The sequence below is a fragment of the Heteronotia binoei genome, chromosome 13 (assembly GCF_032191835.1).
Source record: "Heteronotia binoei isolate CCM8104 ecotype False Entrance Well chromosome 13, APGP_CSIRO_Hbin_v1, whole genome shotgun sequence".
NCBI classification, from domain to species: domain Eukaryota; kingdom Metazoa; phylum Chordata; class Lepidosauria; order Squamata; family Gekkonidae; genus Heteronotia; species Heteronotia binoei.
In genome coordinates, this window is record NC_083235.1 from 17,160,326 (window position 1) to 17,182,194 (window position 21,869).

A 21,869-nucleotide genomic window follows, 5' to 3' on the forward strand; every position below is an offset into this window, starting at 1 on the left:
CATATACGGCCCTCGAGGTCACTCGGGGATTGCTGGGCCAAACCGAGGCATGTGGCAGCCTCTCTGGGGCCTGGCTGACCAGTGAGGATCGTGGGCCCCAGCTGTGCTGTGCAGCAGCCTCCCCAGGGCCAGGCAGGGTTCACAGAGCCCAGATGTACTGTGCGGCCGCCTCCCTGGGGCCTGGCTGGCCGGCCGGAATTACTGCGGGGCCTGGAAAAGTTACTGTCACCGTTCAGTTAGCACTTGATTATCCCAGATGGTGTGGCCTAATATGCTAATGAGTGTGACCTAATATGCTAATATTAGGAGATGTGGTCTAATATGCTACTGAGTTCCTGCTGGGCTTTTTCTACAAAAAAGCCCTGGACCTATACATTTGCCTAGGGTGGCGGGCCTGGTGTGTGTATGTGTGTGTGTGCCAGATTAGGCTCTCCCCACATGACTTCAAATAGAAAAACAATTCTTTGCATTAATTTTGCTGGCCTGAATCATTCTCCCTCGGCGGAGCACTGTTTTTTAAGTTGATAATTTTTTTTTGTCCTGCAAATGTTATAAATATCCATATGGCCCTTGGCAGAAAAAAAGTTGCCCACCCCTGCCCTAGGGGAAAGAGCGGCTTTGGAGGGTGGACTCTAGGGCATTATGCCCCGCTGAGGTTTTTCCTCTCCCCGAACCCTGTCCCCTCCCAAGGTGTGCCCCCATCAGGGGTGTGTGGCCTAATATGCAAAGGAGTTTGGTGTAGTGGTTAAGCGTGTGGACTCTTATCTGGGAAAACCAGGTTTGATTCCCCACTCCTGCACTTGCACCTGCTGGAATGGCCTTGAGTCAGCCATCTCTCTCGCAGGAGTTGTCCTTGAAAGGGCAGCTGCTGTGAGAGCCCTCTCAGCCCCACCCTCCTCACAGGGTGTCTGTTGTGGGGGAGGAAGATAAAGGAGATTGTGAGGCACTCTGAGATTTGGAGTGGAGGGTGGGATATAAATTCAATATCTTCTTCATCTTCTGCTACAAAAAAACCCCCCAAAGTCCTGAAGGTTGATTAGGCCAGGGTGTCAATCTTGTGGCCCGGGGGCCAAATTAGGCCTCCAGAGGGCTCCTATCAGGCCCCCAGGTAATTGGCTATTGTTTGCTTTCTTCTCTCTCTCTCTTGCTTCCTCCTGCAGCTCAGCTTGCTTTGCAAGGCTTGCTCAATCGCACAGGAGCTACAGAGCAAAACCCCAGTTTTCTCCATTGGTTGAGGCTCCTCCTCTCCTGGTCCCCTGGGGAAGGAAGGAAAGAGCCGGAGCTTCCTTTGCCCAGTTCCCTGGATCCCATGGGAGAAATACAAAGAAAGCAGCTTTAAGATCAACAAAGTGCTAATGTTTTAAGCATGTTTTAAGTTTTTTAAAAAATCTTTAGTCATGTTTATCTGTGTCTTTTAAAAAGTTTATATCTCTGCTACTGAATCTTAAATAGGTACACACATGGCCCAGCCTGACATAGCCCGGCCCGGCCCAACAAGGTCTCATTTTATATCAGATCCAGCCCTCATAACAAATGAGTTCGACACCCTTGAATTAGACAGCCCTTGAGCCTGTGAACAAGAGCATAAACATCACCTTGTCAGATCAAAACCAGGTCCATTTACAACACCATTTTGTTTCTGGAAACAACCAATCAGGTGCTTCTGAATTCTCACAGCCAGAGCGGGAAGGCACTGGGCTGTTCTGATTGGTGGCCTCAGCCTCTGTTATTCAGAGGCCTGCTGCTACCCATGGAGATTCCATTCCATTTAGCTAATACGGTTCCCAAGACCAACGATTTCAAACAACCAGACTGAGCCAGACCAAACCTAGGGAAATGACATTTTTTAAAATTATTATTTTAATGTTATAATTATCAATATTACACTTTAAATATTTTTTACAGCTTTCTTCAATTTTTTTAAAGGTTCTGGCTTCTAAAGAATCTTTATCACAATGGCCAGTAGAAAAATAACCAAACTCTGAAAAACCAAAGGCGCTCTTTGGCGCTTCTCACAAAGGGAGGGGGCAGAGAGGTAGGAAGGGGGAAAGGGGGAGGATTGTGGCGTTGTTTGGGAGCAGGTTACATCAGGGTGCGATGCATCTGGAGAACAGTTCACAAAGAGACCCACAATTTTATTTATGTACAAAAGCATCTAGGGTTCAATGGCTGTGCAGGTATCCTGCTTCTGGAACAAACTACCTGGTTGGAAACTGGTCGCCCGTCCTTCAAACCTTCCTTTTGAAGGACAGCGACAGAATCTCCTTTCTCCAGGGTACTGAAACATTGACTCACCCCTCTTCTAAGACACCACAAGTGGAATGGTACCCGGGGGGGGGGGCTAAAGCACCACCCTCCAACATCTGGGGCTAGAACAGAGGAGTTCGGGCCGCTGATCCCTGGGGAACCCTTTCTCTGTTTTTGGCTCTGTTGCCAACTATTTCCATGAGCAAAAGACCGGAGGAAAAGTCAGAGCTGCGGGGAATGGGGGAAGCAGAAAAAAGAAAGAAACCCCGATTGTGAAAGAATTTGAAAAGGACCTTTGGCTGTAAGCGCACGATCTCATCTCCCGGTAAACCAACCCCACGCAACCCACCAGCCACGTAACGGGGGCTCATCGGGAACTGCACAAATCTGTTTCTGCTCGCTCCCCGGGACTACTGAAGTTGAGCCCTTGAAAGTTGTCATACGCAGCTGGTGGAGTGTGGTGGCGTGTCGCAAGTTGTACCGGCTTGGTGGCCAATGAGATCCCTGCTCCTGCGGCCCAGATCCTAGGCACCCGTTCCCCGAAGATGCAATAATCATCTCAAAAGGAGAAATTGTTTCCATTCGCTAACAGTGCCGTGTGTAACGGCTTCCCTGGGGAAATGCTACCAGCTTGGCTGTTTTGTCTCGTGCTGGACTCAGTTACCCCAGTGGGCCACGGCGTGGGAGAGATGGCTGGCTCCTTTCTCCCTTAAAATCCCCAGAATGAAGGAAAACACCAGTGCTGTATGCCAGAGAAAAAATCAGGAACACCTTCACTTACGTACCACTGCTTTCCATGATGGTTCGATATAAGGCAGAGGACAGGAGGCACGGACAAAGGAATTGACACGAACGTCTTGCCAATGCCCACCCCGTTCCAACCCACGGAGTGGCAGACCTCTGCTCTTGTAAAAGAACCAGAACCTGAGTTACGACTGCCATTCCCTGATCCGTTAGATCTCCCACCTAGCATCTTGATTCCTTTGCATCTTCAGCTCTCATAAAAACCATCTGGGCAGAGCAGAACGGAGAAAGAGTCTTGCGGTAACCGCTGTCTAGCCTTGGAAGTTAGGCCAGAAGGATTGTGTTTTATTATAGAGGTTGGAGACACCAGCTTTGATGGCAAGGAAGTGCGGCAGAGCTTGAGTTTGACTACTGAGGCTTTGAAAAACGAGAGAGCCAATCCTGAGCTTGCTGCTTTTTATATCGTCAAACCAGAGAACAATCCTCCAACTCACCGGCCGATATTCCTGGAAGACTCTTCTGCCCAGGACAGACTTGGGAGCTACTTGAGGGTTCTTGCTTGGGGACAGATCTTGCTTGTGCAAGTTAAAGAGAGCCCCCCTTTCTCTTCTCCAGATCGCTGGTTTGACTCCAGCGCATGCCTCGTAGACTTCGTCCTCCCCAAAGATCAGAGATCTCCAAACCGGATGGCAAGAGTATTTTGTTCGCGACTCATAATCTCCTTCAATGCACAGTTCATCGCGTTTTTTGGTTGGGGGAACCTACAAGATAGAACTAGATGTGGTCTGTTCTGAGAGAACCTTCAAGGTAGCACGGCTAGACGCGGCACATCTGCTCCTACCCCCTAAATCAAGACAGGCCGATTTCTTCTCCAATGGTCTAGTCGCTTCCTGTTTTTCCACCGGGGAGTAATAAATTATGTCCTGAAACCATCTGCCTGGGATATGGGTTACAACAGCCAGTTCCTGGGCTATTAAATTGCTGGTGAAAGGATTCTGATCCTAAGCTGGTCCCTTCCCCCAGGTTATGACTATCCCCCATGCCACTGCATGTGTAAGAACAGTGTTCTATCCCTATCTTCCTAGCTATAAAATGCAGAACTTCTCTTCCTTAAAGTGCTTACTGCATATCTCTTTTTGCAAGGATTCGTGCCCCTAAAAACCTTCCTTTGGGCCCCTCTAATGCACATGAGAAGGCACCCAGAATTCTTCCAGGCTAATAATGGGCAAATGCTGGTTCACGGGCTACTTCCATCCTTGCCCTACTTCTCTTCATCCCCTAACACTCGCTGTGCCAAGGTTGACAACAATGGGCAACTCTGACATGCTGATTTTGGGCCCGATCTTGCTTGGCCCGGATCCCCAGGGAACACGGCAAGGGAGGGGAGGTAGTCGGTCGGCATCATTCTCCCTATCGGAGTGTGCTATTGGAGCTTAGATTCTAGAGACAACCCAGAAGTCCCAGTGTTCATCTCTTCTAGACAGGCCTCTGCTCTCTGTGTGGGCAAGGAGAGCAGAATTCTCCAAGATTCCACTCTTTCCCCGCCCTTCTCGACTAAATCCCACATTTGAGAGCACAAGTGTTGGGATAGTCTCGCGTACAGAACAGGCTGTTTCGCAGCGTTTGTTGTAAACAGAGCTGTCCGAACTGGACGGTATTTCCTAGAGACTGCCCAAACACAGGGCAGCTTTCTCCACTGCAAACTTAAGTCCCTCCGTACAGCTTTTTTAAAAATATGCTGTTGGCCCACAAGTGGAGTCATGCGTCCGTCTCTCTCTGAAACACAGGGCTGGGGATGTTCCTAAACGGTTTCGAAGGCCCATTTACTTCCTAACCATTGTCCTTTCCTTTGGTTTCCCATTCCTCCGAAAATACACCTCCTGGCAACTCCCACACACACAAAAATAGGTTGCCCTGAAGTTGGATACAAGGAGGACCTGGGGGAGGGGGGGAGGGAGGTCCCCAAAAAATACCTGGGACACAACAGAGATTTGTTTAAGGAAAGAAATAGAAGGGGGGAACCCCACCCTCCGAGAGGCGCTGCGCCCTTTCGAGGCCCCACCCTCTTGGTCCGTCTTGAGTACAGTGTGCGAGGTGACTGGCGGTCCCTGGCCTCGGAGAGAGGAGGTGGTCAGTCTGGCCTTGCAAGGGGGCGGGATCAGAGCACAGTGTTCTCGGTACAGCTGCCCCCCAGGGAGGAGCGGAACGCCTGCAGCTGGGAGACGCCGTGTAGATGGACGCAGGCCGCTGCTACCACCAGCACGTGGAAGATCTGGTGGGAGTGGAACTGGAGAGAGGGGGGGAAAAGACAGGAGTTGAACCTGAGACTGCAGATGCTGGTGACCCGCTCCCCCCGCCACCTAATGCCTCTCAGGGTGGGTTTTTTTAAAGGTTGCTGCCCTTCAGGTGGTAGCAAAATAACAGAGGAAGCCGTGGAATATAGCAGCCAGAAAATAGAAAAACTCAAACTTAATTATATTAAGCAGAAATTGTGTAAACTTGACATGAAGTGCAATTATATCTATATCTGCATTATATTTTATTTAAATTAGACATTTTTATTTAGATTTTTTAAAATTACACAATTTATGTCAAATTTATACAATTTCTGCTTAATACAGATATTCGGAAACCGATGTGCATCTTGGATCTTATGGTTAAAAATATGTGGAACTGATTTTATTGTATATTGTTTTTAATTAATCTATGTGGTTTTTAACTGCTGTTAGCCACCTTGAGCCCACTAGGGGAGGGCGGGATAGAAATTTGATAAAATAAATAAAAATAAAATAAATACAATTCATTTGCCAGTAATTAACAGCTGTAGGAAAAGCCTCGTGGCACAGAGTGGTAAAGCTTCAGTACTGCAGTCTGAACTCTCTGCTCACTACCTGAGTTCGATCCCAGCGGAAACTGGTTTCAGGTAGCCGGCTCAGGTTGACTCAGCCTTCCATTCTTCCGAGGTTGGTAAAATGAGTATTCAGCTTGCTGGGGGGAAAGTGTAGATGACTGGGGTAGGCAATGGCAAACCACCCCCTAAAAAAATCTGCCATGAAAACGTTGTGAAAGCAACATCACCCCAGAGTCAGAAACGACTGATGCTTGCACAGGGGACTACCTTTACCTTTAATAGCTGTGAGTTTTTCTATTTTCTGGTTGCCCTCCAAGTGGTAGCTGGAGATCTCTTGAGATTTCATCTGATTTCCAGTCAACAGAATCAGTTCTGGAGAAAATAGCCACTTTGGAAAATGGCATTATAGCCTTGCTGAAGTCCCTTCCCTCCCCAGACACACCATCATCTGGCTCCGCCCCCAAAATCTGAAATTTTCCCAACCTGAAGCTTGAAACTCTAAATCTGAGCCCATTCCTGTGAGAAAAATTAGTCTTCCATGTCCTTCCTGACAGAGGAGAGAAGCTTTGGGTTGGGAAATACTTGGAGATTTGGGGGGTGGAGGGCAAGGTTTGTGAGGGGAAGGACTTCAATAGCGTATAATGTCATAAAGTCCACCTTCCAAAGCAGCCATTTTCTCCAGGTGAACTGATCTCTATTGCCTGGCGATCAGTTGTAATCCCAGGATATCTACAGGCACCGCCTGGAGGTTGTGCAAACCAAGCAGAGAATCATGGCAGAGAGCGACAGGAGAAAACGCACAAGTTCCGTGATAAACAGCCTCAAAGAGAAGGAAACATATAAACAAAGAATACAAATTATTTATGGTACTTATTGACACTCTCGTATAAAAATCATTTCAAATGTACGGAACGCTCATAGGCAGGCTTTATTCAGCCATCTCCCTGAATATCCTCTAGGCCTCCAGTAGGGGTCAGTCACCAAAGGTCACCATGACTTCCAGGCGCGTACACACACATACACATTTAAAAAATTACAAAAGTGAGTGAGGGAGCACCTTTTAACCCTAGCTTTGAGAAAACCATTACTAGGGTTGCCAACCTCCAGGGGATGACGGGAGAAAACCCAAACCTCCCATGATAACCAGCCTCAAAGAGAAGGAAACATATAAACAAATAATAGAAATTATTTATGGCACTTATTGACATTCTCTTATAAAAAAACATTTCAAGTAACATACCCTGATGTGCAGAACACCCATATGAAGTGCAACAGAAGGACATAAATAAATAATTGAAAGGCGCAGTCCTAAAGTATATCCAGAAATCCTTCAACTCCAAAGGACCTTGGAGACTGACTTAATTGTGTGCAAAAATGCTGGATACTTGCCATGCTCTGATATATTGTTTGAAAGCTAGTCAAAGCTTCTAGTGAAATGAGGGAATATAAAGTATTACCTCATCATTGTGTTTCAAGATGGCTGTGTACAAGACATATTGGATTTATTGAAACTTGAACTACCACGTGGTTTCCTCAGGAACTGCGGATTCCTTTGATGCTGAAGGACTTTTGGATATAATTTAGGACTGCGCCTTTAAAGATTTATTTATGTTCTTCCGTTGCACTTAGTATGGGCGTTCTGCACATCAGGGTATGTTATTTGAAATAATTTTTTTACATGAGGGTGTCAATAAGTACCATAAATAATTTCTATTCTTTGTTTATATGTTTCTTTCTCTTTAAGGCTCGTTATCACAGAAGCTTTGGGTTGTCTCCTGTCATCACCTGGAGATTGGCAACCCTCTTGTGATGGTTTTCTCAAAGCTAGGGTTGCAAGGTTCTCCCTCACTCATTTTTGTATTTTTAAAATATGTGTGTGTATGTGTGTGAGCACCTGGAAATCATGGTGACCTCTGGTGGCTGACCCCTACTGGAGGCCTAGAGGATATTCAGGGAGATGGCTGAATAAAGCCTGCCCCTGCCCTCCCGACTGCTGGTATTCCAAGGAGGTCTCCCATCCAAGTACTTGCCAGAGTCGACCCTGCTTAGGTTCTGAAATCTGACGAGATCAGGGCAGTTCTCCTTCACTCTTAAACCCTGAGCTGGAAACATCTCCGCCCCCACCCCCTCCACACACATGTTGCTCCGACAATACATACCCATATGTCACATTTCCCCGGGAAGAAGCGTTCAGGGATGCGGGCCGCGTACAGGGCCACTCCCAAGATGTAGAGGACAGCCATGAGGAACAGCCACCCAATCTGCCCCACTGTTGTAGCCTTGATGAATCCCTCAGCAATCATGAAATGGAGGGTGGGCACCAACCCACTCAGGCCGAGACCTAGAAAGACTCCTGCCCAAAGAAAGAGAAAACAATGACTGTTACTGTCTGTAATCAAGGAGAGAACATCTCTGAAGAAGTACAAAGTGACTTCGCAAGTGATCACAACCAGAGCACAGAGGGTCTTTTCACACAGAAGCTTTACCGTAGTTTGGGTAATGAACTACGTGGGCCTTTCTCCAAGTTTCTTCACAACGTCATTTTCCATTCGTTGGCCTTCCATGGTTTCGTGTTAAACAATTTTTATTTGGTAATATATGGTAATTTTATCCAATACTACAAAATATTAATAAACACTACCTTCCCCATATATTACGCTTTTCCCTCCTCCCCTCCCCCCAAATTTTGAATTCCACCGGTGCCAATTGCCTAAATTATAATATCAAAAGGTATCTTTAACTTTAAAAGAACCATAATAAAAATAAATAAAGAATATATATATATATATATATATATATATATATAATTTTGCAGAAAAATACCACATTTCTTATACTTTATAAAGTCCCACCTAGTTATTATAGTTCATCTTTTTTCTTCTAAAAACCTAAGTGGTATTCTCAAAAATCACCCAATGTCCTTTTATTTTCCATTCGTTTTCTATATATCTTCTGAATTTATCCCAATCCATTTTAAATCCGTCTAAATCATAGTCTTTCCAAGATTCTTGTGAGTTTGTCCATTTCACTCCGGCCTTCCATGGTTTCTGTCCTCATTCCACTCTGTTGTTTTCAAACTGGATCAAACATGATTCAAGAAAGCACGGAGAAATGACAAGGAAACCACAGAAAGCCAACAAACAGATATCATGAGGAAATCAAAGCAGACGTGATGGCATCTTGGCGGCTCCCACTACAATTGTAATAAAACTTTAAAAATGCCATGAGGGCCCAATCTGATAAGGCCTCTGGTGCAGGGGGCTAAGGCATTCTTATTCTCACCAGCACCATATCGAGTGCTGACAGGATGGCTACTTCCCCCATCCTGTCTATTTCCATTGGGTTAAATGGGAAACAATATCATTTTGTCTTGGAAACACTTACTTTACTTAGTATCCCTAATCCTCCAAGTTTCCCAATTAAGGGGAAAATGCTGTTCAAACATATTACAAAGATGATATGACTCCAATGGTAACAAGAGAAAGAAATTTTATTTACAAAAATAGCAGCACAATAGGTATCATAGAGTTTTAACCTCCCAAATGGCTAGAGCGTCCGGGAAAACCATGGAGTTTTCCTGGAAACGCCTAGAGCGGCCCTGCATGAGGTGCCGCCATTTTGATGATGTCACTTCCGGGTGACATCATTTCGTCACATGCACACGAATGTCCCCCGCTGGGGGATGAAGGGGACTAGGCAACCCTACTTACATAACATATCCTCGTAGGTACTTTTAGTTTATTGTGAACAGATTGATGTCAAAAAAGTTAACTTGCTACAGCTCCAACCCTAGGTGAGAGAGAGCACAAGAAGAGAGATCCCACAGAAGATGAAACAAAGAAGGCAATCAATGGTCAAAGAGGCTCAGCATCTAACCAATGAGAGGGTAGGGCCAACTGCCTAGGGCTACCAAGTTCCTGCTGGGGGCAGGGGATCCCCTGGTTCGGTGGCCCCAACCTGCCAGCAGGGAGGAGGCTGCTGGGGATCCCTGTCCCATTGCTGCGTGGTGTGATGATGTCACCAGGAAGTGATGTATCATGCTGGGCACGTCAGGTGGGGACGCTCTAGGAAACTGTGCAAAACTTTATGGTTTCATGTGGGGACACTCTAGCAATGGGGGGGGAACTCTATGGTACCATAGAGTCCCCCCCGCAAAAAAAAAATTGCTAGAGTATTTCCACATGTAGGCTGGCAACCCTACAACTGTCAGAGGTACCTGAATGAGAGAATTCTTGTGACCCTTTCCCTCCCAAACCCTCTTCCACACACAGTTACAATATCCAACAGTTTCAGCACTTGGAAAGGGGTGGGAGGGCACGAGCTCTTTGCTGCTGGCCCAGTCAGGATTGGGCCTTCATGGAATTTTAAAATCACCTTAAAATGGCAGCTGCATCCCCATGACAACCACACCACCACCAGCATGTCTGCTTTAGCTGTCAGAGGAAACAACGGTTGCTTTGTAGGCCTGCCAACCTCCAGAGAGTGGCTAGAGATCTCCTGGGATGACATCTGATATCTAAGTGACAGAGATCAGTTAACCTGGACAAAATGGCTGCTTTGGAAGGTGGACTCTATGGCATATCTCACTGAAAGTCTCTCCCTTCCTCAAACCCTGTCCTTCGCAGGCTCCACCCCCAAAAACCCCAGGAATTTCCCATCCCAGAGCTGGGAACTGTAACTGTATTATATCCAAATGAGGACCTTCCCTTCGAAACCTCACCCTCCCCAGGCTCCTCCCCCAAATTTCCAGACACTTTCCAGTCCAGATTTTGGAACTGTAGAGTTTCCTACTGCAGTTCCATACCCCAATGGCAGGAAAATCTCCATATGAAAAGACTGTTGAGAAAAGTAAAGACCAAAGTTGCCCAGAAACACTGTCAGATGTAGTCCTACGCTTCATCTCTGTGCAAATAGCCATGCAGGCCCTGCAGTGACAATCAGAACAACAGCCAATTCAATGCACTGCCTGAAGTTAGGATGGTGTTTGGATTGCGTCCCTTTGGGCCAGGCTGAGAGTCAAGTGAAGGACCTTAAAGGTGCTGCTGGACTCCAGCTTTGTTCTATTGCTTCAGACCAACACGGCTGCCTACCTGGATCTACAACTCTAAGGGTTACCCTGTATACAGTTACCTGCCCGGACAGCTCGGTACTGCGGTGTAGCAAAGTGGTCCCACTGTGATACCATGATGGCTGTGATGCCCAGCACACAGATGATGATGAGGTAGATGAGGCGGGGTTGTGGCGAGCAGTAGAAGGAATAATACAGCCAGGGGACGAAACTGCCCATGGTCAGTAGGGCGATTCCAGAGTAATCCAACCTGCAGAAACGCGCACAACAAAAAAGCCAGGTTAGGCAGCCAGGAGATACCCAGTGCAGTCTGGTAGCAGGAGCTGAAATTCCAAGAACGTATTGACTTTTAAAAAAATAAGATTAGGGACCCTGTGGTCACATAATGAGGGCAGTGTTTCTAGATTTTGTTGACTGACAGGACTTTTTTTGAGCAGGAATACAATTCTGGCTGGCTTAGCAGCAGGGGTGTGTGGCCTAATATGCAAATGAGTTCCTGCTGGGCTTTTTCTGCAAAAAAAGCCCTGCTTACCGCAAGTTAAGATTGTCCTTGTGGTGAGCCCCAGGTCATGAAGGGCTTTATAAGCAAGCATCAAAAGCTTGAATTGCACCCAGAAACTAATCAGCAAACAATTGAAGAGACCTTTATGTGGCTGCAATGGAACCAGTGGCGGGTCTACAAGGCGGTTTGAGTTAAGCCCCTAGATGCAGCAGTCTCTGTCCTAGGCCAGTACCAGGATGCGTCAGTCAAGTGGGTGGGGAAAAAACAGGCTGAAACTTCATCTACGCAAGACACTGATGCTGTTGCTCAGTGAATTTTAGATAGCTTGCAATTCTCTTTGGAGTAAACAGGGAAAGGGATGGAATTAAATCTTCAGTTGCTCTTTTAAAAAGCAAATTCAGGCTGTGGCAACAGGTACTTTATCCCTGCAAGATGCTCCTGGTCAAGAAACTGGCCTGCCTTTCAGATTCAGCCTGACCTTGCAACACTGATCCATTCTACTGTAACTTTAAGTCTTGACTGCTACAATGCCTTCTGCATGGGGCTGCCCTTGAAGGTAATGCAGAAGATTCAGCTGGTGCAGAATTAATGTGCCTGCCCTTTTGCAAATTACTTTTCCAGCATTTGTATCATTTTCAGAGCTGCATGGGAAAGACCTGCATTGCCAGCTTTCGCTTGTTTGCCAGGCCAGGGGCTGAGTGGGTAGATGTAGGGAAGGAGGAAGAGCTCACTCACTTGGAGAAGGTGCGGGAGACCTTCTCGGAATGGCAATAGACGGTGTGGAACAGCCAGGAGAAGCAGAGGCAAAGAATGGCTCCCAAGAAGAACATGCCAAAGACCACGCGTTCCTGAATCGGAGCCACATAGTTCATGTTGGGGCTGAACATGTAACCGATGCCCAAGACCAGGAAGAAGAGGAATCCTGAGAAGAGAGAAGAAAAATACCTACAGATCACTAGTTGTTTGTTTCTATATATATCTAGAGCAGGGGTGTCAAATATGTGGCCCTCAGAAGGGCCAAATCATGCCCTCGGAGGGCTCTTATCAAGCACCTGAGAAACTGGCTCGTCTGCTTCCTTCTCCCTCTCTCTTCCTTCCTTCTGCATCTCAGCTTCCTTTGCAAGGCTCCCTCAATTGCACAGGAGCTACAGAGCAAAACCTCAATTTTCTCCATTGGCTGAGGCTCCTCCCCCTCCTGGTCCCCTAGGGAGGGAAGGAAAGAGCCAGAGCTTCCTTTGCCCAGTTCCCTGGATCCAATGGGAGAAATACAAAGGAACACACCTTTAAGACCAACAAGTGCTAATGTTTTAAGTATGCTTTACTTTAAGATTTTTTTAAAAAATCATTAGTCGTGTTTGTCTGTGTCCTTTAAAAAGTTTATGTTTCTGCTACCTAATCTTAAATAGGCATAGATATGGCCTGGCCCAACCCGGTCTGGCCCTCATAACAAATGAAAGCCCCCGGCCTGGGCGGGGTACTCCTGCCCTGGAGGTTCCCAACCCACTGGCCCACATTGGGCTGACGAGGGGAAACTCCCCTGACATCGCTGGCGCAATGATGTCACCTGGATGTGATGTCATTGTGTTGGCGATGTTGCGCGCCAGCCACTCTAGGCGTTTCTGGGAAAACGATGGTTTTCCCGGATGCTCTAGCAATTTGGGAGGGAAAATTCTGTGATACAATGTGACTGACCAAGCAGGTGTGTCCAGATGTTGCCTGTCTCTGTGTGGAGGCGGAAGATGCTGCGGAAACAGGCGCGGAATGAGGGCATGGGCGGTCGATGGCCGTGCAAGAGAAAGTCGTTGTCCTTCAGCCAATCGGGCAGGACGTCGTACGGGATGACACGCCAGCGGCCCTCCCAAACCTGCAGTGAGAGAAAACAGAGGCTAGAAGGAGGGTATAAACTAAGTTACCCCTCACAGCTGCAAAGAAGGATGCCTGTTGGTGTAGTGGCTAAGTATTCGGACTCTTGTCTGGGAGAAATAGGTTTGATTTCCCACTCCTCCTCTTGTAGCTGCTGGAATGGCCTTGGGTCAGTCATAGCGTTGTCCTTGAAAGGGCAGCTTCTGTGAGAGCTTTCTAAGCCCCACCCACCTCACAGGGTGTCTGTTGTGGGGGAAGAAGGTAAAGAAGATTGTGAGCCGCTCTGAGGCTCTGAGATTAGGAGTGGAAGGCATGATATAAATTCAATTTTCTTCTTCTTCTTCCTCCTCCTCCGCCTCTGCTCTCTGTTCTGGGAACCAGTTGAGAAAATGGGCTCCTAAGATTGGCATGTACTTCTGACTCCAGAAACAACCAAATAAACTGTGTCCCTGATATCAATAGTTTGGGAAGCACTGCTCTAAGGAGATATTTATATTGCAATTATAAATAGCCATACAAAAAGGATGGATTTATTTTTAAAAGTGGTTTCACTATCCTAGCAAATCCCATAAGGGACCTGAGAGTTGTACTTTTGCGAAGTGTAGAGTTCTATGTAGAACAACCCCCAGGTTTCCTTAGCATGGAGCCAGGTTACTAATGGTTTGGGCTGAACTCTGACCAGCTCTGAGCACGTTATCCCACCCTTCCTCCAAGAAGCTCAGAACACTTTATTCCCATTTTAAATTCACAACAACCCTGTGAGGTAGGCTCGGTGAGCTAGAGTTGCCAATCGGGGCAGGGGATCCCCTTGTTTGGAGGCCCCCCCCCGCTTCAGGGTTATCAGAAAGCGAGGGCATACCATTATACCCTATGGAGACTGGTCCCCCTAGGATATAATAGGTAATTGGTCTGTGGGTACCTGGGGCTTGGAGGGGGGCTGTTATTTGAGTTTGAGGTACCACGTTTTGAGCATAGCATCTGGTGCCTCTCCTCAAAAAACCCCTCAAGTTTCAAAAAGATTGGACTAGGGGGTCCAATTCTGCAAGCCCCCAAAGAAGGTGCCCCCATCCTCCATTATTTCCAGTGAGGGGAAGGCATTTAAAAGGAGCATGGTTCCCTTTAAATGTGATGGCCGTAACTCCCTTAGGAGTTCAATCGTGCTTGTCACAACCTTGCTCCTGGCTCCACCCCCTAAGTCTGCAGGCTTCACCCCCAAAGTCCCCAGATATTGCCTGAGTCTGACCTTGCAACTCTAGAGGTGAGCTCAGTGCCTTAAGCAAAGCATTGAACAATGTCCCCCTCATTTAAAAATCCTTGACCCTGCTGGGTGTTATACAAGTCCCTTTCTCTTAAAATCTCACCTCAGGACCCAACAAAACCTGACAGTAGCAGCCATGTTTGTGGCTTGGGCGTCACCCTAGTCATGTATAAAATAATGATCGCATGTTTGTGTGTGGGGGGAGGAGGGTGATTTTTACATGGAAAGGAAGATGTGTGGAGGAGAGCCAAATCTTTCTACTTCCTTATACGCTCTTTCCCTAGCATTTTTCTTTCAGAGGCTGTGATCACACTCACTAAATAATTCACTTTCAATCTGCTTTCAATGCACTTTCCATCTGGATTGTTCTGTGTGAACTGGCAAAATCCAGTTGGAAACTGCACTGATGGTGGATTGAAAGTGTATTATTTAGTGTGTGTGATCGCAGCCTGATTGACTCTGATACCAGAAAAAGGTAGGAGGAAATAAAGACAGTGTGGCAATGTGAGGTGGGCAAAGATTCAGATCCCTTCACCAGCACCCCTTTTCAATGTCCAAATCAGACTCCCCTTTTTTATGTGAATAGGACAAACACGGCTAAATTGGCCCTCTGCCCCAGACTCACTAGGTGGACACAGCAGACGACACTGTTCTTTTTACCTCAGTCCCACCATTTGCCACATGTGAAATAAGAAGACTCATCTACCTCACTGTGAGGATTCTTAAAGTGATGCAGTCTAGGAACTACACAAAAACTAATGAAATGATGTGTTAATGTTAGGCTTGCCAACTCCAGCCTGGCAAATTCCTGGAGGTTTGGGAGCAGTGCTTTGGAGGCGGAGATCTAGGGAAGGGTCTGCTCTCCAAAGCTGCCATTCTCTTCAGGAGAACTGATCTCTGTGATCAGCTGTAATCCCAGGCGAACTCTGGGCCCTTTGTGGAGGTTGGCAACTTTCGGTGGGTTTGGAAACCTCCAGGGGGTGACTGGAGATCTCCTGGGATAACAACTGATCTCCTAGCAGCAGAGATCAGATCACCTGGAGAAAATGGCCACTTTGGAAGGTGGACTTTATGTTATTAGACCCCATGGAAGTCCCTCCTCTCCTTAAATCTGCTCTCTTCTGGGCCACTCACAAAATCTCACAAACTGTTGGACAGCCAACAGCAGGACAGGGAGGCCAAGGCCTTTGCTTGATGTTGCCTCCTGGCTCTGGGATTCAGAGGATTAGTCAACACACAGGTCACACTGGAAGAAGAAGAAGAAGAAGAAGAAGAAGAAGAAGAAGAAGAAGAAGAAGAAGAAGAAGAAGAAGAAGAAGAAGAAGAAGAAGAAGAAGAAGAAGAAGAAGAAGAAGAAGAAGAAGAAGAAGAAGAAGAAGAAGAAGAAGAAGAAGAAGAAGAAGAAGAAGAAGAAGAAGAAGAGCAGAACAGCCCTGAGAGAGTTATGATTGACCCAAGGTCACTCCAGCAGCTGTATGTGGAGGAGGGGGGGAATTAAACCTTGTTCTCCCAGATAAGAGTCTGCACACTTAACCACGACACCAAACTGGTTACCTTTTCCCCCTACCCATCCTTCAATTTCAGACCTTTAATGGCATAGCATAAGATACAGAAAAAGATTTAAATGGACAAAATCAGTCAGGATTAAACACCCCCCATCCTTCCCCAACAGTCTCACTTGCCCGAATGCGGCAGCAGTCCTTTCGCAAGCCTTCAGGAAGTGTCACGTCTATAGTCTCTACTTTGGCCTCATCTCCCTTGCCCATGACCCCCATCGCTCCTCTCAGGCGCAAGTCTTCGGAGGACCCAGGCAGGGTGCCGAGCTGCGGCTCTAGAAATTGGGATTTGGGCTTTTCCAGATCTGCTGCTTGTTCTCTGCCTGGTCCCAGGAGAAATAGCCCCATGGGATCACCCCTCTGCGAACCAGCCTTGGAGCTGGTTCAAACAGGGTTGTCATTGCAAAGAGGAGACCCCCTTCCCCGAGATGAATTCTCGCACTGTTTTGGTGCAGCCTTTTCCCCAGGTTCGGGTGACCACCAGGCCTCCCCGGCCTGGTGTAGATAGATGTTGATGGTGAGAAGGACAGCGAGCTGCTGGTGAAGTCACAATGCCAGAGACCTGGGGCACTTTTGTGACATACGAGCCACCTCCATTTTGATTGGGTTAGAGCTTTTGCACAGGGAAAGACAGCAGGTCAACGGCAGAGAGGTAAGATTGCCAACTTCCAGGGTGTAGCTGAAGATCTCTGGAGAAATTAGAGTTGCCACCTCCAGGTGGGGCCTGGAGATCTCCTGCTTTTACAACTGATCTCCAGCTGGCAGAGATCAGCTCTCCTGGAGAAAATGGCTGCTTTGAAGGGTGGACTCTATGATATTGTACCATGCTGAGGCCCAGGGCTTTTTTTTGTAGCAGGAACTCCTTTGCATATTAGGCCACACCCCCCTGATGTAGCCAATCCTCCTGGAGCTCCTGTACTAAGAGGCCCTGTACTAAGAGCCTTGCAAGCTCTTGGAGGATTGGCTACATCAGGAAGTGTGTGTCCTAATATGCAATGGTGTTCCTGCTACAAAAAAAGCTCTTAGGCTCCTCACCTCCCAAACCCCACCCTTTCCTGGCTCCACCCCCAAAATCCCCAGGTATTTTCCAACCCAGACCAGGAACCCTGCTGGGGATTACAGCTGATCTCCAGGTGACAGAGATCCGTCCATCTTGAGAAAATGGTCATTTTGGAAGGAGGACTCTCTGGTATTATACCCTGCTGAGGCCCCTCCCCTTCCCTCCCCAAACCCCGCCTTTCTCAGGCTCCACCTCCCCCAAATCTCCAACCAGTTCCCATCCCAGACCGGGCAACCCTATGGAGAGGGGAAAAACAAAGGAAAAGTAAATAGGGTACCCCGAATACTTGGTTGGTGACAGGGCTTCCCGAATGTTTTACCCACCTTCAAGACAAATTCTTCCATCTTCTCCATGGCATGATGAGCCTGAAGTGGGAGCATCAGAACCCGAACAGGATCCGAGTCGCCCACTTCCTCCTCCTCCTCCTCCTCCAGGTCAGGGTCATCAGAACCCCAACCTGTGGGCTCAACCCCCATCTCAACACCATCCTGGAAGAGACCATAACAAAAGAATGAAGAAGGCCAGATACAGCAGGTTAGCCAAACAGGAACAGGCCGGTGGGGACGCGTGGAACTGAACCCAGCGCTTTCCCTCCCTACAGCACAGAATTATAGAAATGTCTGTCGGCATCTGAAGATAATTCAGGATACTCCCCCTTTTGCTGTCAAGTCACAGCTGATTTATAGTGACAAAAAATCCCAACTTCAAATATAGGCTAATGGGGTCTGAACTGGCTGAGACTGAGAAGAGAAATGTTGGGGTTGTAGTGAATAGCTCAGGGGTGGCCAGACTCGCTTAACGTAAGAGCCACATAGAATAAACATCAGATGATTGAGAGCTGCAAGACAGGAACGTCAGATGTAGGTAGGTAGGTTGATAGGCAGGTAGGAAAGAAGGAAGGGAAATAGATAAGGGAGAGGTGGAAGGAAGGAAGGAGGGGGGGAGGAAGCGAAGGAAGGAAAATTGATGGGAAGGAGGAAAGGAGAGGCAGAAAGAAAGAAAGTAACTTTAAATTTAAATGCATTCTCCAAGCTGCCAGCTGACTCGGTTTAGAGAAGTATTTTAAAGAGACAAATGACTTCTCCAAGTTGGCCGATGGGGTGGTGGGGGCTTTGAGAGCCACACAATATGTGTGAAAGAGCTACATGTGGCTCCCAAGCCGCAGTTTGGCACTCCTGGCCTAGGCTATTTAGGTCAGGGTAACGTGCTATACCAACTTTTAAAAAGTTACATATCATGAGAAGGGACACTGAAACTGGTGCTGGGGGTGGCCAGTCAGAAAACCAGTTGTTCTTCCCAGAATCCATCTGGGCTTGTTTTTTAGTGAGAAATCCTCTGTAGGCCCAGGGCCTGAGACTTCAAATATTGGGCCTGTGGTCTCAAGGGACGAGGACAAAGGACATTTCCCACTGTACTCACCTGGATGCTGTCTTCCTGCAGTAAGGGTCTCCTTTCTTCCAGGGCCTCCTCCCCCCGGTACCCTGCATACCACCTGGCCCTCTCCTTCAGGGGCTCCATGATGGCGGTGGGGGGGGGAGGGGGTCACAGAGTTGAGGCCTCTTCGCGGGCAGAGGCTCAGTTCCCTCTGCAAGCCACCAGCCCCATGGTGCCCACTGTCTCTGTGGGAAAGCAGAGGGGGTAAGGGGAGGGGCAGAGGGATGACTCCCCAAATCCTTTCCTCTCCCCCCCACTCCTCACAATCTTGTGAATCGCCGGTTAGACTCTGATGGATAATTCAAAAATCACCTCTGAGCCCTCCCACAGAGCCATTAAGTGGCCCAACTTCCTGTCCCTCCTGGATATTCCCCTCACTCCCCCCTCCCAATAGACATCCATGTTGTTTCTTCCCTCAAAGTCCACACAGCAGGGCTTCTCTGATACCAAGGTGCCCTGGTCCCAGGTTCAAGAGACTCTCTCCTCTCCGTTTCCCTCTGTCTCCATGCCTTTTTCTTTTATTCCCTCATCTACTGTACTGACACATGCCCCCCCCCCCCCGGTCCTGCCTAATACCTTTCTTCCCCACTCCTCATCTCTGTTAACTTCGTTCCCCTGACAGACAAGGCATCCCTGATTGTCACTTTATTATTATTGTTATAATTTTTTTCAATGTATATCCCGCCCTTTCCCAAATGGGCTCTGGGCGGGTAACAACAATCAATAATACAAGATTAAAATAAAATACATGTAACAAAACAATATACAATCTAAAAGCAATATAACAATCTAAAAACAAACTCCAATTCTGCAGTTGGAGCACACATAACCACTTGGAAAGCCAGAGGTCTGTGGAATCTACCATGCCTCTTTTCCCACCCTGGACCTCTCAAGGTTGCCAGTGTGTGATAAAAACCCTGGCACGGTTGTCTTCTCTTACATGATTACATGCATAACATGGTAAGTGTGCAAGCAGGGAGGGGGGTGAGCAAAGGAGTCGAGCGTTCTCGGCATGCACCCTGAGACACTTCTGCATCCATCCCTCTATAAGAGCACATAAACAACCCCCACCAACCCAGTCCCTGGCTCCCCCCAGATTCCCTCCTTCCCCACTGCGACCCCTCACAGCCGCCACAGTCCCAGAGGGCCACAGCAGACTTTGGCCCCAGACCTCCCCTTCCCCCGCTCCATCACCTCTCCCTTTCCCTTCTACTCTCCCAGCCCTTCCATCATTTCCCCCTCACCCAAGAGCCCTGGCAGCAGCATCAGGACCCCAGGTCCCCCTCCAAGGCCCGCCTCCCTCTCAGATAGGCCCGGCCTCCCGCCCGTCAAACCGGGATCACTTCCTGCCGCAAGGAGAGCATCCCCCGCCGCCGGGATTGGTCCAGCGTTCCAAAGCCGGAGGAGAGGACTTCCGGCCAGGCCTGGAATCCTCCTCGTTCGACGGTTGCCACGGCAACGCTGAACAAGGGATGTTCGGGGCGAGCGGGGGGGGGGGGGGAGCGGCCGGCTGGCTGGGGGGTGGGCCCGAAAGGGTTAATTGGGCGGGGGCAGGGGACCCCCCCTCGCGGCAGGACACATTTCCAGGCGGCCAGCCGGGCTTGCAAAAAAACCCCCATCGCGATAAAGCGCTGGACATCACCCCCCCCCAATCCAGACACGTGAATGTGTGTGTGCACGTGTGAATGCTCCCCGCGAGCTTTCGCATTCACGGAAGCGGGGGTGCGCGCGGCCTGCAGGCATAAGGGTTGCCAATCCGCAGGTAGGGGCAGGAGATCCCCCCGGGGTTGGAGACCCTTCCTCCGCTTCAGGGTCATCAGAAAGGGGGGCGGTGGGGGGGGAGAAGGGAAATGTCTGCTGGGCACTTCATTATTCCCTATGGAGACCAATTCCCTTAGGGTATAATGGAGAATTGATCCGCGGGTATCTGGAGCTCTAGAGGGGCTGTTTTTTGAGATGGAGGCACCACATTCTCAGCATAGCGTCCAGTGCCTCACCCCAAAATACCCTCCAAGTTTCAAAAAGATTGGAGCAGAAGGTCCAATTCTATGAGCCCCCAAAGAAGGTGCCCCTATCCTTCGTTATTTCCAATGGCATTTAAAAAGTGTGCGGTCTCTTTAAATGTGGTGGCCAGAACTCCCTTTGGAGGCCAGTGATGCTTGTCACAACCTTGCCCCTGGCTCTACCTCCCAGTATTCCCCGCCTTCACCCCCAAAGTCTCCTGGCTCCACCCCCAAAGTCCCCAGATATTTCTTGAAGTGGACTTGGCAACCCTAACTGACAATGTTGTCCAGTCGTGCAAGCAACTGAAAGACTACAGATCTTTTGTGCATAGATGTGATTGTGCATAGATGCGGGGATCTTTTGTGCATAGATTTATGCAGAGTTGTCTGCGCTCTGCAGCATGCGGGAGAAAGGGGAAAATCATGCGCAAGGCCAGGCTGCCGAATAAGGGCTGCCGAATAAACACGCACTTCTCTCTTCCAACCACCAGGGGGCATTCTGAAGACTTGAAATGAGGGCCAATGCGGGAAACAGCGTTAGCAGGAGCTCCCATATGGTCTAGCGGTTAGGATTCCTGGTTTTCACCCAGGCGGCCCGGGTTCGACTCCCGGTATGGGAACTACCATGCTTTTGTTGGTTTCTCCGCCTGCAGCGAGACAGCGCGCTTTCGCTCCACCAGAATTGACTCTTTCACCCAGCAAAGGAGTCGCAGGTCGGACAGGCATCCGGCGGCTTTGCAAAGTGCAAAACTTACATTGCACGGCGCTGTTTTTTTTACACTCAGACATGGAGCTTTTTGAGTTACTGTAGGTTCTCTTGAGAATGCGGGGTGGAGTGGGAAGCCGCTCATTTTTATCACGGTTGCTGTTCAATAAAGTTTGCCTGATTTCCATTTTCTAGGAATGCTTGAGGTCATTTTCTAGGCAGGATGTTATGGGTGTCTCTACATGCGGCATGGCTGCAAAGCAGAGACTCTTCTTGGAAAACTGTTAACTTGCTTTAGAGGAAACGAGGAAAGCACGAGTTGACCTTGTCTTGCTAGACACAGCCGTCGTTTCACATTTTTTGTTGCTTGCAGGACACAGTTGGAGTCCAATTAAGGTTGCCAATCCCCAGGTGGGGGCAGGGGAATCTCCCGGTTTGGAGGCCCTCCCCTCCCCGGAGTCATCAGAAAGCGGGTAGGGAAATGTCTGCTGGGCATTCAATGATTCCCTATGGAAACCGATTCCCATAGGGTATAATGGAGAATTGATCCACGGGTATCTGGGGCTTGGGGGGGGGG

General features: G+C 48.4%; 1 protein-coding gene and 1 non-coding gene across 3 annotated transcripts; one reads left to right on the plus strand and one right to left on the minus strand.

Annotated features, from left to right (window-relative positions):
* Positions 1 to 1,842: 1,842 nt before the first annotated feature.
* On the minus strand, positions 1,843 to 19,932 carry LOC132581676 (adiponectin receptor protein 1-like). 2 transcript variants are annotated; one of them, XM_060253052.1, is made up of 8 exons: positions 19,828 to 19,932; positions 18,569 to 18,768; positions 17,473 to 17,637; positions 13,105 to 13,276; positions 12,148 to 12,334; positions 10,973 to 11,160; positions 8,002 to 8,195; positions 1,843 to 5,278 (listed from the first exon to the last, which is right to left on the minus strand). In XM_060253052.1, the coding sequence occupies exons 2-8, from the start codon at positions 18,665 to 18,667 to the stop codon at positions 5,150 to 5,152; spliced, it is 1,134 nt and encodes a 377-aa protein (XP_060109035.1). In that variant the 5' UTR covers positions 18,668 to 18,768; positions 19,828 to 19,932; the 3' UTR covers positions 1,843 to 5,149. The 2 variants fall into 2 exon arrangements, with proteins under 2 accessions (XP_060109035.1, XP_060109036.1); XM_060253053.1 differs by having other exon boundaries at positions 18,569 to 18,766; positions 19,778 to 19,844.
* A 1,202-nt stretch (positions 19,933 to 21,134) lies between these two features.
* On the plus strand, positions 21,135 to 21,206 carry TRNAE-UUC (transfer RNA glutamic acid (anticodon UUC)). The gene has a single exon. It is a non-coding gene; the product is annotated as a tRNA-Glu (tRNA).
* The last annotated feature ends 663 nt before the right edge of the window (positions 21,207 to 21,869 follow it).

Bases quoted from the DNA above. Each gene is read 5' to 3' on its own strand.
- LOC132581676 (XM_060253052.1), bottom strand. From the start codon at position 18,667: ATGGAGCCCCTGAAGGAGAGGGCCAGGTGGTATGCAGGGTACCGGGGG. The intron at 17,638-18,568 runs GTGAGTACAGTG...GGTCTCTTCCAG, and splicing joins TGCAGGAAGACAGCATCCAG to GATGGTGTTGAGATGGGGGT. The intron at 8,196-10,972 runs GTAACTGTATAC...TTCTTTGGGCAG, and splicing joins GTACCGAGCTGTCCGGGCAG to GAGTCTTTCTAGGTCTCGGC.